This window comes from Drosophila tropicalis, unplaced genomic scaffold (genome assembly GCF_018151085.1).
Source record: "Drosophila tropicalis isolate 14030-0801.00 unplaced genomic scaffold, ASM1815108v1 contig_845, whole genome shotgun sequence".
Classification (NCBI taxonomy): domain Eukaryota; kingdom Metazoa; phylum Arthropoda; class Insecta; order Diptera; family Drosophilidae; genus Drosophila; species Drosophila tropicalis.
The window spans coordinates 7016634-7035667 of record NW_027173338.1 but is presented as its reverse complement, the minus strand read 5'-3'; the positions used below and the strand labels follow the sequence as shown (position 1 = coordinate 7035667).

The window sequence follows — 19034 nt, the reverse complement described above, 5'->3', positions numbered from 1 at the left end:
AGAAAACCGCAGAGGAAAAGCCGACTTGCAATGGAAAGGAAAACAGCAAGCTTGAAAACAGCTGCCAAAAACAAAAAGAAAAGTAACAGCAAAATAGAAAGAAAAAGCAAATGGAAAATGACATGCAGAGAGGACAAGTTTCAGCTTCAACAAATATAAAAAATCAAGCAAGTTTCACCCAAGTTATAATGAAGATTTAATACACTAACTAAAATCATTTATAAAACCGCTTTATAAAAAATTGAATTTCATTTAGTATCCTAGAATTACTAGGTAGAAGGTAAGCTATAATCTATATCTTGAAAGAAGGAAAACAATTATCAATAAAATGTTCCCGCTTGTCTCGTTTCAGAATGGTTTTGACACGTTAATCGATTGAAAGATTTCATGAAATAATGAAAAGACTTACTAGTTAGAAACTTGTAATTATATGTCAAAATATTAATAAACAGAAAATAGTCATGAAAATCAAAATTGATGTGGTGATTGTTGAAATCCCAAGAAGCTATAGACCAAAGCATTCCTCGAAACCAGCTATTTGGAACCAATTTTTCAACAAATTGATTATGCCCACTTGTGGTAGAGTATAAAAGATGAGACAAGACAAATGCAAGCCGGCAACACTTTGGAGTGAGGACAACAACAGCAGCAAACTAAGAGAAAAGCAAAAGGACGAAACGAAGAAAAAAAAAGAAAAAGAATTTTTGCATTTTGTGTGCCATTGTGTCAAGTGGAAATTGCATGAAAAGCGGGAGAGCAAAAGAAAAAAAAAGAGGCAAACACGCAGAGCGACAGCAGCGGAAAAGATGACAATAAAAATGGCGGGCTAAGGCTTAGGAACAACACCAACAACAACAACAAAACGAACAACAAAGATGTCGGCTTAAAGTTCAATGGAAAAATATGAAAAGCAAAATGGCGACAGAGGCTAAGAAGACACTGTGTGGAGGAAGAGAGGTTGGCGAAGGGAAACTTTGAGGTAGAGATGGAAGGGAAAGCCAACGTCAGCTTCTGCTGTTTGGAGAGAAAAGACGTTTTGGGTCGATGTCGACCATTAGCGTTTTATGGCCACATTCACCCACATCCTTTTTTGCCAGAAGAAAAATCGATAAGAAAAAACAACAACAATGACACACACATACAACCACTTTTGCACACGCACACCATGTGTTTTTGTGTGGGTGAGTTTGTTGTTCCGCTTGCAATTTGTGACGTGTGCAAAGGGTTGAGGACACTTTTTCTTCTCTTCTTTCAGCTTCTTTTATCCATGTGTTTTTTTCCATTTGCCTTTCTTTACGTATTTGCGCTGTTGCTGTTGTTGTTGTTGTTTTTGACTTCAATCATAAAAGCATAACACAAAAGCCATTATGCTTTGTGCTCGGCTTCATGCGAGCGACCAAGTAATATGAAAGGTGCCAGGGCTGACTCGTTTTGGCCCTGCTATGCAGGATATGCTCCTTGCCTCTAATATGGGTTACGTGCCAGATACAAGAATGTACGTATGTACATACATACATACATATGTATATGTATCTGAGAGATATTCACTCGTCGACCCGTCGGTCATTGTCATAAAGCGGCACAACATGTGCATAAATTTTAGTTATTTCTTCTTGTATTCTCATTTTTTTCTCTTTGCTTAAAGTCACTTCATAGGAAAAATGAAAATTTAAAACAAGTTAAAGGAAAACAAAGAAGGGCATAAATGACGTAAACAATTATTAAAAAATTCTTAGTAACCATTTGATAAATTTTGAAATAAATAATACCGAATTCATTCTTAAAGATCACGAAGTGGATATGTTGTGTTATTTTCTAGAATTACAATCATGGCTTAAATTATTCATATCAAAACTACAATTGAAAATACCAATACATTAGTGTAATTTAAACTGTTTTTAAACAGTTTTATTCTTAATTTTTATTTTAGTTACATGTTAAGACATTTTTTGGGTCATCGTGGTGTCAGTGGAATATTTCGCAATGCTTATTAAAGTGCCGCATTTGACAACAGAGTAAACAAATAGTGAGATGCACATACCATTCCCATTTTCATTTCCATTCCCATTCCCATTGGCATTCCCCAAAACCGTCAGTAAATACAATTGAAGCGCTTTCAGGCAGCAAATTGTCGGGCGCGCATGCGTAACCAGAAGTAGGCAGCTAGCTACAGGTAGCCGTCAGGAAGGCTGACTGACTGTTCGACTGGGGGAAGGTAGTAGGTCTTGTTGTCGGCTAGTTAAATTTAAATACCCAAAGCAAATACCATGGAAATGTTTGGCCAAGGTAATTGAAAGGCAAACACAGGCCAGACTCGAGACGGGCGCACATTGACAGCGTCTGAGAGACTCTGGGTCTGCGCATGGGCAACTGAATAACTGGCCGAATAACCAACAACTCAATTGACTAGAGTTTCTGGGTATGGTCTGTGAGACTGGTGGTCTGCTTTTGTCTAGATGTTGCTTGTAGCCCCTAGGCTATTTGCCTACGCATCGGGTTTGTGTTTACCCAAAACGTTTTCACTGCATTTGCTACTTACTTAAAGACACACACACACACAAAGGAGACTTGGAGCCGGAGGCTCAACTGGCATAGGCATCCAAGTAAAGGCATATAAACAGTTACAGCTTCTTGTCTTCTATTTTTGTTTGGCCAAGATTAATGTTTGACTTTTTCGGGGGTTACCACCAATGGCTTATAATGCTTATTTGGCCAGCTGCAGGTGCATCTATAGAATTATGTATATATTACTATAACAACAAGTTGCAGTTTGAAACTTTAGTTTCTACTGAATTACAACTGGAAAAGGGGTTCTTTTATTTACGTGAAAGTCAAGCAACCATAGATGCTATATTCACATATACTTCCTATGATTTCTATTGATTGAATGGGGGGATTAACGAATTTTAATGGGTATTCCATTTGAACAAAGATTTGTTCAATTAAAACACTTTTTAAGCCTATTGGAAATATTTTTAACAGAACAATTTGCAGTGAAGTCTGAGAATTTCAAATGTTTTAGTGAGAGATTTCAATTAAGTTTTCTACAAAGAAGGTTAAACCCGATATTTGTTTAATAAATGAGAAAATATCATTTTGTTTAGTTAATTGTAAAATTCATCGATGATTGGATCGATGAACAAGATGGGAAGACATTTTATATTAAAAGTATTGGCAAATATCTTCTTATGCAATTGATAGATTGGTGATTTGGTAATATAAAGTTATATCATTATAATTTTATTCCAATGCGAATAGTAATTGCATTCCTAAAACATATCTTGAAATTAATATTGATATATTGAAATATTTAGTCGCAGTTATGGGTCATATTTTTATCAGTTAACGCTTTTTTAAATCAAATTTTACAAGCCAGATCGGCGATATGGGTATATCATTGGAAAAATTTACTTTAAATTGAAAAGAATGTGTGAAAATTAATTAAAACATTGCCGTAGCGTAAAAAACTAAGCATGACAAGTCGATAATTATTTCCTTATTTAAATTTGTATTTAAACTGAAGCAAAATAATATTTTTTCGTTTGTAACCAGTTTATAAATCACCTTCTTCACATAATATTGAATCGATCATAGGGATAGTGCTCTTAAAGGGCATGCCTAGAGCCCTTTAACAGTATGTAAATCTTCCCCAGTGTCGACTTATTAAGATCCATATGAATTATGGTATTTCATAGCTAGATCTGTACCACCTAGCCATGAGAAGTCATTTCATTTAAAAAGAATGTAGTAAGGTAGATATGAGAAAAATATGTTATAAGATTAATCATCAGTTTAACAATCAATTTATTTCAGATATGTACATTTATTGCGATCTGTGTTGAACACTGGCCAATAAAAGGGCATTCTTACTATATTCTTTGTCGGCACTGAGGTAATTTACTTATGGAGTAAATAAGTCTGCTGTGCAACTTAAATATTCTTGGTAAGGCGCCAATGGCATGTCACTATAGAAATCGCAGAAAAAAACAGTAGAGTTGGGAATCTCATTGTTTGAATAAACTTCTATTTTATACTGACTAATGAGAGATTGTTTTTTTTTAATAAGCATTTAAAAAGACGAATCTATGACGTCAAAAAAAACCTTTTTAAAAGCCCTAACCGAACTTATGCCCTTAAAGTAATTTGGGAATCTCTAGTGGAAAAGAAATAGTCCTGGTTAGGAAAGTAAAATTTTAAAAGCAAACATGCTTGTTTTAGTTCTACACTTTAATACATTTTTGAATGCCATTAGAAAACACTTAGTTAAAATAAATGTATCTATATCCGCCTTCATGTCTTGTAATCTGCATAGATGTATACAATAATTCCCGACCACACAATGAGGGTGGGAAACACCTTTTTTTTTTTGGTACCAATTGTATTCTGAAATTTCGCTTTCCTTGTTGCTCCTTTTACCCCTTAATTGCCGCATTAGGCGTTGTATTTGTTAGCTGTTAAAGTCAGCCCCCCAAGTTGTTAAGCCCTCGCACACAAATCCAGCCCCCGCCTCCCACATCATTCTCGGCGAAAAAAAAAAAAAATCCAATTCGAACTCCACCAAAGGCAACGCCAGCTCCAACTCCAACACTGGATACATGTTCGCCCACTTAGCAAAGTCCCACCTAGCATTTACCATTGTGGTTGCTAGCTCAACTCTCTTCTTGTCTGAGGCTGTCGCTCACTTAGACAGTTTCGTAGTCTACTTTTAGGCCTTAGAACGGGATAGGCATAGGGAATAGATGGGGATAGGATGGGATTGTGCGCTTAGTCAGCCAGGCGGCAGATGCCAGGTTTTTGTTTTGGCCACTGAAGCAATTGTTCGTTAACGCGTTTTCCATTTTATTGCATTAATGTTTGATTTGGTTTTTCGGCGCGCCTTAATGTCGGCCCGATTCAATTGATTGCTCTCTGCTGCCTTTTCTTTCTCTATGCTCTAACTGTTGTGCGTGTGTGTTTTGGGGGCGGAGGGGCATTGTATCTATATCTTCGTATATGTGAATGTGTGTGTGTCTGTGTGTATGTATCTGTATCATTTCTTGTGATTGCTGCTAGTTCTGTTTTGGCTCTGGGAATTTCGTTACGAATTCAGGCCAGTTTTCGATTTTGTTTCGCTTCAGCTGTCAACAGTTTCTCCACCCAACACACCGACTTTATTCAATCCTCCCCCACTCACAAACAAATGCCTCGCCTAATGTGTTAATGTGCTTTTTATGTTACAAATGAGTCAATTTTTATGATTTAAGGCCAAGACACATACAGAGAGAGAGAAAGAGAGAGCGAGAAAAGGAAACGAATAAGTATTCGGTGTGATAACGGTTTGGCATTTCTCTTACATTGATTACCCTCGACTCGTCTTGAACTTGAAACATAAATTTCTACAGTTTCTTTTTTTTCCTTTTTTTTTGTCGTTATTGAATTATTTATAACATCTTATTGAATGGTTTTCTTGGTTTCCAACAATTTTTCAATGCTTGGCATTGATTTGGGTTCAACGGCAATTTAAATCTTCCTTTCTCGCTTTACGCATTTCTGCTTCACTTAATTTAATCAAACGAAACTTGCTCGACTTTATTTAATAATTCAGAGACACCAGTCGAGTGGCGAGAGGGAGTGATATGAGCAAAGAGCAGAGGATACAGAATGCCAGCAAGGACAACTATGGAAAGCTTTTTCTCTGGTACGCAACGACAACATGTTTTATTAATTTCATTTATTAAAAACGCACACTGTAGGTTATTTTCATTATATTTTATATATATACATACATATTCACTTATACACATATACATACATACATACATACATATATAAGAACAGTATGTGGATGTATGCGCCAACAGGCAACGTGAGCGAAAAATTCCAGGTTCATGAACATAAACCAAATGCAGACAGGCAAAAATTCCAAGAAATATTATTATGAAAATATATATGTACGTTTATATGTATATGTACATACAGCAGTGATAAAAAGGCTTCAATGGAAAAAACGTTAACTAAGAAGGGCGACTAAGTTTTAACTTGAACTTTAATTCAGTTTTTAATAAAATTCGGTTGTCATATTTATAACAGTACAATTATAATAATAATTTCAATAATCTTAATATCGTCCCACAAAATCTGGCTCAAGTACAAGAACAACTACAATGGAATGGAGTCATTTTGACTCATACGCACCGTTGGCCCAAGCCGACATTTCCTTCCCTTCAAAAATCTCAATCCTCCCCAATCTAAGCCACGGATGTGATGGTCTGGCTGACATAGACATTATCTTGTGCCGACATTGACATTTGGTCATATTCACATTGACTTTGACCTCGTCCCTTTGCCGTTTCCTCTCACTCTCTCTTTCTGTGTCTCGTTCGACTACCGTCCTTAGCATAAACGAATTTTCTATTGATGGCAAAACGTTGTAAAAGTTTTCCATGGTTTTGCTTCTCTGTTTGGAACTTTGGTTTAGCCAGTTTTGTGCATCTGGGCATATGAAATGCAGCAGCTTTAACAATTCTCACATCTATAAGTTACAGTGGATAGTGATTTCGACTCTGATTTTATGTTGTCAATATAATGCGAAAACAATGGCAATGTGAACTTTCTGTCTCTCTTTATTGTACTATTTCTATTGAACATTTCCAGTTTGGCATTTGGACAGAAACATAGAGGGAGAGAAAGGGAGTTCTATTGGACTTTGTTTTCCAGTACATAAACCAAATGGGTCAATTGATTTCTGCTTATTGCATGTTAAGCTGCCATCAGATTTTAGTAGATGCCGCTCATACCGCTCTTGGGTCCTTTTGATCCCACCAATTCGTATTGCCTTTTGGCCTGGTAAGTGTATTGAGCGAAAATGTTTGCAATTGTTTCTCGTTTCTTATGTGTATTTCAATCAGTTGCAGACGTGCAAAAGTTTTATTTTTCGTTTTTCTTTTTGCGTTTTTTTTTTTCTTCTCTTTCCCTGTGTCCCTTTTGCCGGATCTACGCTAATTTCTTTTCGGTATTTGTACTTTACGCTAGAATGAAGAAGTTTTGTTTAATGGACTTATAAGTCATTTAACTTTATTAATCAGTGACGCTTGGCTGAATGATCGTCGAGAGATTGGCAACTGGCTTAAGAGTTTTTCTATTTGGGGGTCAAAGTTCGATAATCACTAAAGGAAAATGTTTGAATGTCTATACATACATATATGGAATTGTATGTGTGTGTACATACATACATAAGAAAATGTTTAAAAATTGTAGCACAAGACTTACAGAAAAGCTTTAAAAATACTTTTGAAGTTAAAGTCTATAGAGAGTCATTAAACATGCATTTAGTCAGAGGGAATTACTTTTATCATTTTTTATTATTTATTATAAATGATAAAGTAGGTCATATTAAAAAATTCACCCCATCTGCAATATTATTAATCAAAGTTTCTAACTTACTGATCAGTTACTTGGGCCATTATAAGTAGGTACTTCAGATAAACTTTCAAATGTCAAAACGTTTTTCGTTAACCCATCCAAAAATGGTTACTTTGCACATCCTAATAAATAGTTGATCAAATGAACAGTATAATTAAATTTTAAGATATTTTACGTTAAGGAATTGTAGTTGTCTCGAGAAAGAAACAGTCAATAAAAGCAACTCTCCTGGGTTAATAAAACTGTTTAAGATTTGCCCCACCCTTTTGAATATATAATGTACTTTCCTTCAGTTGCCTGAAGCATAATTTACTGAATTCAAGTATGATACCAAAATTCACTTTACTGAAATTGCTGCCAATTATTAAGACCAAGCAATTTCTCGCTCTCCTTCAAAGGCAAAATGAAACTAACTGACGATGAAAAAAGCCAAAGAAGTGAAAGAAATAAAATACGAAAAGGAAGAAAAAAAAAACGAACCACACAATTTATGTGTAGCCTACATTTAGGCGCATAAGGCAAACGGAATGGAGTGGTAGTCCCTGGCGCCTGTCGAAAATAACTCAACTGTCAAAAATTTATGCCAAACACATACGCGTACCGTCTGAAGTTCTCTGATGCGTGAGAATGACAGAGCAAGAGTAATAGAGACTGTAAGGGAGAGAGTGAGAGAAGGCTATAGCGGATCGCATATTTTCATTAGACAACCATCCATCAAAATTCACGCATGAATATGGACTTTCCATGTTGCGGGTCGTGAACGGATGGATGGATGGATGGATGAATGAATCGTCTTGCACATTGTCATTTCCCACCTTGCCAACTTTATTGCCTGAGAAAAAACAAGTTGAAAAAAAAAAAAAAAAACAACAAAACCCAAACTAAACTACACTAAAATTAGGCAAAGAGTTTTTGGTCACGTAAGGCTCATAAAGAATGCCTATGGCATAATTTGGCCTTTGTTTTTGTTGTTACTGCTTACTTTGGCCAAGAAAATATAAAAATATATGTATATGAAAAAAAAAAAGAACAAAAACCTAGAAGAAAAAGAAAACTAGGCTACGGTAATAAGTTTCGACTTGGCGGTAAGTTTTGCCAAGTGGCCTAAAAGCATGCTATAAATCTTAAAATGAAAAAGGAAACCACATTGGCCAGCACAACCAAACTAGACTCTTTAAATTCAACATTTTAAGGCTTTAACCCTTTCGTAAGTCTCTCTACGAAATGCTCATTTCACGTTGCCAACATAAGCAGAAGATTTGTGGTTGAAATGGAAGAGAGAGTGGAAAGGAAAAACCTTTTCATTTTGTAATAAAATTCATATGACTTTGGCGCATGTTTAACGTAAAACTGTATGTGGGCCCCCATCCATTCCATTTCCATCTTGCTCTCCTTCTCTCACGGGGCATCATTAGGCTCGGGCACGCACATTTCCACCCACACATACATACATACGTGTGCCTTACCTCGTGTCCCGTGTCCCCATGCCGGCCCAATTTGACTGCTTGCCATACCAAGCCAACGCCACATGCAAAACGCCATGTGTGACATTTTTACTACCAAACATTTGTTTTGCTCACCGGAGCCATGGCTGGAGTTTTTGGATTGGGTTAAATTGGGATTGGATTTCGCTGCCATTGGGTGGCTCGACGTCAACACGTACCAGGGCACCAACGTTTCTCTTGTCGTCGTTGTTGTCCCTTGGCATGGTCGTGGTCGTTTTTCTGTTGACTTTGCATAATTTTATTGCTTTTCTTTTATTTTTATGCGCTTTGCCCTTCCTCCCTCTCCCTGTATCATCCTTTACTTCATTTCCGTTCCACCAACATTGACTCCACCATACCCGAAACTCCGACTCCATGCGACATTGACATTATAATCAATATTTTTGTTGCCCATTTTTGTGTTTTTTTTTTTTGTTACATTTTTACTTCTTGTCTGGGTTCCCCCACATCCTGTTACCATTTCCACCCTTCTCATCTTGATTTAGAATGACCTTATATTGGGGGTCATTTATCTTTAAATGAGAGAATATGAATGAAATCACGAAAGCCATCAAAACGGAATGCATTTAAATTGAAAAAAAAAACCAAAAGGTAATGTCTGAACTACGATGAAGTAGGGTAGTAAAATACAAAAGGAAAATATTAAGTATTTTAAGGAGAATATATAAATTTCAGTGGATATAGAGAGATAAAATATTAGCGTTTAAGTTTAATTTAAAAGAATATTAGGTTTTTTTAGAATTCCAGTTTTTCATATAAAGATGTTGACTAGTTTGATTATTACATGATATGTATGTATATATATACCTATATTAATAGACATAATAAGAATAGAATTTTAATTTGGCTCGTTGTCAGTTTTATAAGGGACTACTTATATCACATGCAGCATAATAAGTTTATTAATTCTAATTGTACACTATCTAACTTTAATCATGTATCGACAGTAGTTCAAATGTTTAAGCTCCAGACTTGAACATCATTCAAAAAGATGTATAACTTTTTTTTTATAGAAAAGTGAATTAACAATTATCAATTAGGGATCAAAGATTAAGTATTTAGTGAGTAAGCTTAAATATTAAGAATTAAGTAAGTTAGTTTTGTAAGTACTTTTAGCTTCAATCCGAGTAACATTTCAATTGATTAAGTGTTTAGGATGCAATAGAATTTAATCTTCGAATTTGGTTTAAGGTGGATCACTTTGTTCTGTAACATCTTTTTAAGTGGTCAATATTCTATAACTTTTGTTTCATATTATATAAACGTATTTCTTTTGACATTTTACCAGTCAGTGGGAAGATAGGTACATATGTATATACATATGTATGTATGTATGTATGTGTATTTGAATCCTAAATTACACACGTGTCATTTGATGGTTAACTTGAAATGATAAACAACAAACATCCATTAAATCTACCATAAAAACTGACTTTATATCGTTGATGATGATGATGACATAGGTGAGGGGTTATGAAGAGAGAGACGGAAGGGAAAGACAAGCTTACATTACTATATAAAAGATTCGTATGTCCTGTGTGTATGTGTGTGTGTGTGTGTTTTTGTGTACATGAAAATTATTATTATGAATTATTTTATGGCGTGTTTAAATGCCTTTATGTCATTTGTGACCAGAAACAAGGCAAACACACAAATGACATAAATTAAAATACATCAACAACAACAACAACAGCAACGAGAACAACATTAGCAACATCAGCAACAACAGCAACATATGCAAATTTACAGAGTCACATTGAAAATAATGATACAACTTATGGCCACATTATATTTTGCTGACATTTATTTGCCTCACAAAAAAAATGAGGCAAAAGAAGCTCTCCGAGCGTTGAAGTGGGGGTCATAACATTTCCCGTTTTATCTTCGCCCACGCAAATACACACCCACACTTACACCGGCACACACACACACACTCACGAACACACACTCATATGCATATCAAAAAATTTCGCGGACAATTTCAGGAATGTGGCTTTGGTAATTATTTAGACAAAAACACAAAAAATAACAAAATCCAAACAGAGATGAGGGCCAAGGATCATGAATATATAATGTGTCCATATACATACATAATAAAGTCCACATATAAACATTTCTCTTTTCTGGTGTCTCTCACTCATTTCGGGGGGTTTTTTTTTTTTTTTATGGGGCACTAAAATAATTTTCACAATGTGTCCACAAAACAAACGACAACCAACAAGGAAAACAACTTGGCTAAAAGTTTTCGTTAGCCGGAAGCAAAACAAGCCATAAAAATACAACTTTTTGGTATCATTTCCATGGAAAGTATGCAATAAAAAGAAAATTGTTTAACTTTCGTTTAGAATCATATATGGAAGATACCAAAAATATTTCCGAAATATTTCGATAACTAGAAAATCAAGGGCACAATCTTTCAGAGCAATAGATTAAGTTATCCATAGATAAGTCGGCAGTCTAGTCCAATCTCGCCATCAGATATATATATTTTGAAATACAATATATACTATGATGAATCCCAAATTACTTTGAAATAGAAATGTATTTGGACTTTAATTGCCCAATCGCAATTTTAACTATGTATCTTAATTATGATTCAATTGATATGAATAGGGTGAACCGTAGACCTGAATATTTTCCACTTGACTTGATATACAACATAAGTAACTCACCTGGCATGCTGGGGACCCACATTGCCCATATCATGTGCCGAACTGGCTGTGATTTGAAAGTCAGCTATAGCGCCAGATTCCATGCCCAAGGCTTGTTTACAAGTTCCTGGAATAAAAACAAAGAAATTCAAATCAATATACACAAAAATATTTGTATATTTCATATATGATTATGAAATGGCCATTATGTGAGATGCATTAATCTTTTCCTTAACTAGATTTTTCATACATTTGATGTAATTTATGCATTTTCCGCCTCCATCTGTCTGTATAAAAAATAACCCATAATTAAAATGATATATTTCGCCTATTGCTAAACAAAAGGGTGTGAGGGTCAAAATAAAAGCTCAAATCCAAAAACCGAAATTAAAACAAATCAAATAAGAGAATTCCTCACCTGTCAAATGGTGAGGCATAAATTAATTAAGAAGAAAACAAAAGAGTCGAGAAAACCCAAAACATACAAAAAAGAAAGAGATACATTTCACCAACTCAATTTCCATTTGCCATCAATCTGTTGAGAATGCATGGGAAAAGCGCAATTATCTCATCTCTTTGCTTTTTGTTGAACGGCAGCAGCAGCTGGCAAATGAAATTCCACTTGAGGCCAAGAAGACCGCGAAAGGGTCATGAATAGGTCGTTGAGACATGGCCATTATCATTATCATCATCGTCATCATCGGCCCCAATTCCAGACCCCCCCAAATCCGACTCAATTTCCCCTACCCATCATCATCGTCATCATCTTCGTGCTTGCTTGCTTGCTTCCACAAATATCAACAATATTATCATTCAGTGAATAATTAGATGCAATCAGTCAGTGCTTAAGCACCATAAGTCAAAGCCAACTGAGCATGGACCAAAGGGAAAACTAGACAAAGGTCACACAGACTCCCATTTCCATTCCCATCCCCCCAGAATCTCAGACATACTTGTCTTTTGGGCCTTATCGCGCCATCTGCAGATATGGATACTTGGGCTCATCTCTCTCATCTACTTGTGTTGTAAAGACCATTGTAGTTTCATTTTACAAGCAGGTCTTCCTCTTCATCTCCTACATAAAAAAAAAAACCAAGATCTCAAGTTCAGTTCTCTTTTATTTTGCTGGTTGGCAAGTGCTTTCAGTGCTCGTGGGTAGTTTGTAAACTTGTTAAGTAAATAATCAGTAAACGCTTTTACCTTTTAAATGTCAAAAGATCAAAGTTCAAAGATTATTCTGCAAAGTATTTTAATTTACTTTCATCTCAAATTATATTTTTAGAATAACTATGTTTAAATTGTAGCACTTATTTGTAGCAATTCCATGAATAATTTTGTTTTGTATTTAAATAATGGATATATTTTATTTTAATTTTACAAAAGGTAAAGAGATTAACATTCAATCTTTAACCAGTGCGTAAGTATTATAGAAAATTGCCAATTAATCAATATCAATTGTTAACTTTAAATTTGTTACACAAAATCATAAATGTAAGCCAGGTAAACGCTAAACTTTCCAATATTATCATTCTAGCCCCATAACTCTTAAAAAGTTTTGGCCATAAAGCGCTTGAACATAAATTTTGCTACAACCCTCGGTTCAAGTGGAATTTTCACTACAAAACATTCATGTGCCCAATGCTCCAAACCGTTTTTCCTCATTTTCCCCTTCTTGTCTGCCAAAACTAACCAAACAACCAATTTTTGCAGTTCTGAAAACTCATTTAGACCAAAAAACGCAATTGCTTAATTATCTACAGGCAGCTACAACGAAAAAAAATAACCCTAAGAAGGAAAAGAAGACGAAGCAAACTTTGGCAGTAAATTGTTGCAATCATTCAACTGAGACCTCTCAAGACATGCCACGCCCCGCGTAACCCATTCCCCAAGATTTACATTTACGTCCATGACATATTGCGGCTCATAAATTATTTTTAATTATTGAAAAAAATGAAGACAAAACAACCAGAAACCGAATGGATAGCAAAAACTATAAACTGTTGCGCTTATTTTGATCGATGGCGCTTAAGTTGTTTCGCTCCAGCTTTTCAATAAATAAGTCTTTCCTTTTGAAGAGTCTTTTCTTTTCAATTTACATTAGAAGTCATTAAGTTTTTCTATATTTTTTTAATGTGTAGAAAGAAAATGACTTATATTAGGGACACACAACAAACAATAAACTTGACGGATGATAATTGACTTAAGTCTGGAAAATTTAGTTTATTAGTATGAAAATGTTGAAAACTCATTGTTGCAGCATTTGTTTGAAGAAGTTTTGAAAAGAACAACATTCTCAGAGGAGTAATAGTACTTAGACTCTGCCTAAAGTTTAATAATAACTCAGAATATAATATACATATAATTATAAACTAATCATTTGTATTATAAAGTATATTACAGAATTCCCTGGATACCAAAAGTTGATAAGGCGTTTTATTAAGAATAAAAGACTTTTTTCCTGGTACAAGATCTTCGCCTCAGTTTTGGCCATGAATTTGTTTGCTAAATGTTGATATTTAATAAAACTAAACACTAAACAAAAATTTGTTGTTCTGACAAGGACAATATCATCAATCTTATAATCATATAACAATAATCTCGATCCTTGAATCATTATATTTATAATTATAATTAAACACTTTGTCAGAGTTGTGAATGGAAACCGAATAGAAGAAACAATGCATCAATTTGGCCAAGAAGCTTTCAAAAGATCAAATATTTGTGGTTTCTTTTTGTCCTATAGTTAAATAAATTTCAAATTATATCAAATTCGAGTTGAGCTTGAAAGCTTTAAAGTGTGTCATATTCACTAAATATAGATTTCGATATACGCTAAAATAAACTACAATTTTTATAGTCATATGAAAACGTCTTTTGGCTTTAAGACTATTATCTAATCTAATTCTTTTCCGGCATCACGGCAGAAATTTTGTTAGCAGCATGTAAAACCATTGTGATGATTGTTTATGAAGAGTGAAATGAAAATGAAAACTGTGCCAAATCAGTGGCAATTGTCTGGAAATTGTTTAGCACGGCATTTCGTAAAATTTATGTTTTATTTACAAAATCAACAATGGCAGAGGATGGGTTGATGAAGTCGCCGCCTCCTAGAGGGAGATGATAGGGCTAGTTTAATGTTGTTGCTGGGGAACTGGGGGAGAGATTGCGGGGGGTAAAAGAAACTACATATTTTGCAAAACTCTGACGGCAAAATGCAAAACTACAAAGTGAAAAGTAAACAACGCACGGCGGGAAATTTTCTGCTGATGTTATTGTTGTTGTTGTGCAAAGTTTTGCGCAAAATAAATTGCACAAAATTTAATTAACTGCACTTGAGTGCGTGGTCGGGCTATACTCCGGGTTCTGTCCGCCGCAGTTTGCTCTTGTTTCATGTGTGCCAGAAGTGAGTGTGTGTGTGTGTATATGTGTGTTTGCGCGTTCACGATAATCATAATTCAAAGTTCCTTGGACGGCTCGCTCTAGGTTGCTTTTCCCTCCGACCGACCCCCCTTTACATGAATCCCCTTCGTTTTTGGTGTAAAAACAAACGAAAACACCGCGCAACTTTATGAAATTGAAAATTTCACAATTTTACAGTTCAATGCAGGGCAAAAGGATGGCTATAGTAAGATGCGAGGGCAAATGGGAAATGTGAAAATGTTTCGCTCTAGAGCCACGCATAAGCCAGAGCAGCATATTGCTAGCAAACATATGAGATACACTCTCAAAGACAGAGATGGAGAAGGAATAAACAAACTAGAGCGAGAGAGGGAAAGAGAGAGCTATATATAGTTATATCTGTTTGCATGTACAATGATATTGGAAAATGTTGGCCAACTATTCAGCATATATACATACACACGTTTGGTGTACAGAATGAGAGTATGTATTTTACGAGTGAAAAATGGAGGTAATCAAAATTTGTAAAATTATATGTTTTGCTGGCTAACGATCTAAGCCATATATCTTCATTATCTCATATTTTCAGTATATCCAATTGTAGAATTTCATTTGTGCTACTTATGTATGTATGTATTTATGTATAAACATTTTTTACATCATCTTTTCATTACCTAAAACTTTTTATAATTAATTGATATAAAATTTGCATCCAAAACAAATTGTTATAATATATAATGACTAAAGAACTACTTTTAGCATTTTTGACCATCCGGATCGAGCTCAAATTCTATTGATCTGATTTAAAATAATTCTATCCGCTGGAATTCTAAATATGAATGTAAGAAATATATAACAAGAACATATTCCGATAAATGTTTTTAAATGCTTTAAAATAAAAATTTGAAATATTTTGAAAAGTCCTTTTGAAGTACTAAAGCTTAATTCGTTTTGGATATTACAAAAAAATATTTTCTGTTTTTGTCAAAAATAATCCATTAATAATAGAACTCGGCATAGTGAATGGAGTTATTTATTAATTTAAACCACTAATTATTTAGCAAATGACAACAGAAAGATGGATTAACTCTTTGAATTCTTTTAGATTCCTGTTGCATAATCTCTTACTAGTCTTTCTCTTCCTAGCCTTTGGTTCCGTTTGGCATCTTTCAAATGAAATTCATAAAATTCATACAGATTTATATTTTGTAATTTTCAAAGAGTATACCTTAATCGATTTGCCACCACATTTGTTCATTATGTTCAGTATGAAACGAGGACTTTTTGTTTTGCCGCTAGTGAAAAGTTTTGTTTTGCGAATTCGCGCGAAAACACACCGAAACGGGAAAAAAGGGAAGCAAACGCTTGAGAAACTTGCCTAATGATGCGTATCTCTCCCTGTCTCTCTCTTTCTCTTACTTTCTCACTTTAACTCATTTTCCCATACTCTATGGCTCATAAAGAACAGAAAGCAACAAGGCATGCTGTATTATTATTATTATGATTATGGGCCTCTTTCAGGAACTTTGCCGGACATGCTTCGATGAGGCTGAAAGTGAGCTTGAGAATCTGTTGTTAAATGAAGTTATGCACACACTTTTAATTGGATTTCAATTTCAAACGGAAGTTGACCAGCGGATCAAAACAGCTGTGAAAAAAGGCTCTCGCTCATGGTTCGCTGTCGTGACAAAAAGCGAACACGCCACATTAAACATCGATAGATATAGATAGAGATCCAAATACTTGCATTCGAGACAAAAACGAAAGAAACAAAAAGAGTGAGATGGTCATAAATTAACATAATTTATAACCAAGAGTATCTTAAATGCATGTCACCACATTTTGAACATTCACTTTTACGCTCTATCGCCGCCAACATAAATCGCCGGAGTGTAGTGCCATGTACCAACAGACAGGCGACGAGTCTCTCCCTCTAATCGCCGTCAACTTATCACCAGAGATGCAGAGAGAGAGAGAGTGAGCGAGAGAGATACAAAGAGACTGGGCACACAAGACTTTTCCACATCTTTTCATGTTTATTTGTTGTTACTTGGTTTTTTGTTCCTTTTGTTTTACTTTTAATTTATCGCCCGACCATGCGAAATCTGCTGCACTTTTTGGCTTGTGGGTGCCAAAGCTATTAATTGTTATTTAATTTTTTTTTTCTCCTTTTCCTTTAAATCGACATGTCCGATGTGTCGCTTGTCGAATCTTATCAGGCTTCAGCAATCGAATCGACCAAACTTGCCTTACAGCTGCACCCTGAAGGCTCCCAAATACCATGTCCCAGCTTAAGTTCATTCCTGTGCTGGGTACCATGTGAAAAATGCAATTTATATAAAAAACAATCTTTCGATCTATCGCTAAAAATCCAAGCTCTATCTAGCAAAAACTAAACGTCATGTTTTTTATAGTTAGGCAGCGATTTAAAACGAAAAACTATGTTGCCTTTCAGTGCAAATGTGGGCAACAGTAGCCGTCAGTTGAAGTCGAAAGACTTCACCCAATTGGGAAGAATGTACATTAGGTTTTGGATAAAGCTTGGTGTAATTGAGAAAAATGACTTTCTTAATCTACTTCAAGTTCATGTTAATTGATCCAGAAACATAAGCAGTTTTAACAAAATAACTTATAAACTCTTTAACAAGATAATGATTGGGTCTTTATTTTCGAGATTACGATTGTGATGTTAATTTTGCTTCTATGTCCTAATGGTACTTACTCCATCCATTCAGTTCTTCATCAAGATTTTTGTTAATTTTAGCTAATTCGAAAAGATATGTAAAGACCAAGAATTAGTTTTCGACCACTGAATTTGACAGAAGAAGAATTCAAGTTGCTCATCCGAGTAGTATTGGGTTACTTGATAGTGCTAAAGAAGTTTTGTTTTACTATTTATTTGTATTACTTTTGTGTACCTATAATACTCTATAAATGGTAAACCATTCTGGAATGAGCAAGTAGTAGGTTCAGTTATACCGATAGAGCATATGTCTTTCGTTAAAGCCTTCTTCGCAGCATTTCAGGTTTCCAATCTGACAACCAAAAACAGAAAACAACGAATGCCCCACAAGATGTTGTTGACTGAACGCCTTAAGTGCCGCTACTACTCGATAGCCTCACCTCGAATGACTGCCCCTGCATCCACCTACTCTATCTGCTTCTGCTGCGTCTACTCCTCTCATCTCCCTTCTCTTGACTTTGGAGTTTAGTGTCGCATTTACTTTTGATTGCCACCGGAGAGCTGCTGCTGCTGCTGTTGGTTTGGATCGCACTTTACATAAATATTTTTGTTTTTTTGTGAACCAAATTACATGGATTTTTAGCCTGGTTTCGTTTTTTGGCGTTTAGTTTATCGTGTTGGGCCACTGTTTTTTTTCAGCCAGGAGACAAATATCCAATACCAAATCCATATCAGGTTTGAATGCGTCGCATGTGTTGAAAGTCGATTTTGTTTTTTTCTTTTGGTCTTTGGTGTGTGTGTGGGATTTTTGTTATATATTATTTTTGTGTTAAGAAAGTAAAAGCGTAGAGTATTAGGTCTGGCCATATTGTAGTATCGCCATGCAATTAGTTTGAAAATTGGTTTAGAGAGTTATGTATATTTGTTGCTATTTGGCCATTTGGGTGCGTTAACAGCGATCTCTGCGTGGGTTCGCTTTGATGGGCTTATCACTGGCTTCATAAATACCCAGATTAACATGTAATATGGCCAGCGAATGAAATATGAATTGGATATATTTAAGAGAGGTTTTTAAAATGGAAATTACCCAATTGACAAGAGATAATAATACGAAATTGGGACTTGTATTTCAGTAGAGTTTATTGCATTTTTGTTTCAACTTTTGAACCTACTGCGATGTCTTGCTATGGCTGCTTGATAAGTATTTTATATCTATATAATATTTATATGATTGAAATAGCATTTTTAGGATCATTAAAAAGGATTAATAGTAAAAAAATCTTTTATGTTTTTTAAGTTAAACTAAAATACAATAATAGTACATTCTTAGAGACTTTTAGTGACGTTTCAGTACTTAAAAACTTAACAACTTTTTCCAGCCCCTTTGCATCTTTT

The 19034-nt window shown here is 35.0% G+C and overlaps 1 protein-coding gene and 1 long non-coding RNA gene across 2 annotated transcripts in view; one reads left to right on the top strand and one right to left on the bottom strand.

Annotated features, from left to right (window-relative positions):
* The window catches only part of Ddr (discoidin domain-containing receptor 2), a 169526-nt gene that overhangs the window by 98908 nt on the left and 51584 nt on the right, over positions 1-19034 (bottom strand). Inside the window, exon 4 of the mRNA XM_068294642.1 lies at positions 11579-11684. Within this exon, the coding sequence (XP_068150743.1) occupies positions 11579-11684 (106 nt within the window). The remainder of the gene's footprint in view (positions 1-11578; positions 11685-19034) is intronic.
* LOC137580558 (uncharacterized) lies at positions 3553-4041 on the top strand. Its single transcript, XR_011033018.1, has 2 exons — positions 3553-3752; positions 3814-4041. It is a non-coding gene; the product is annotated as an uncharacterized lncRNA (long non-coding RNA).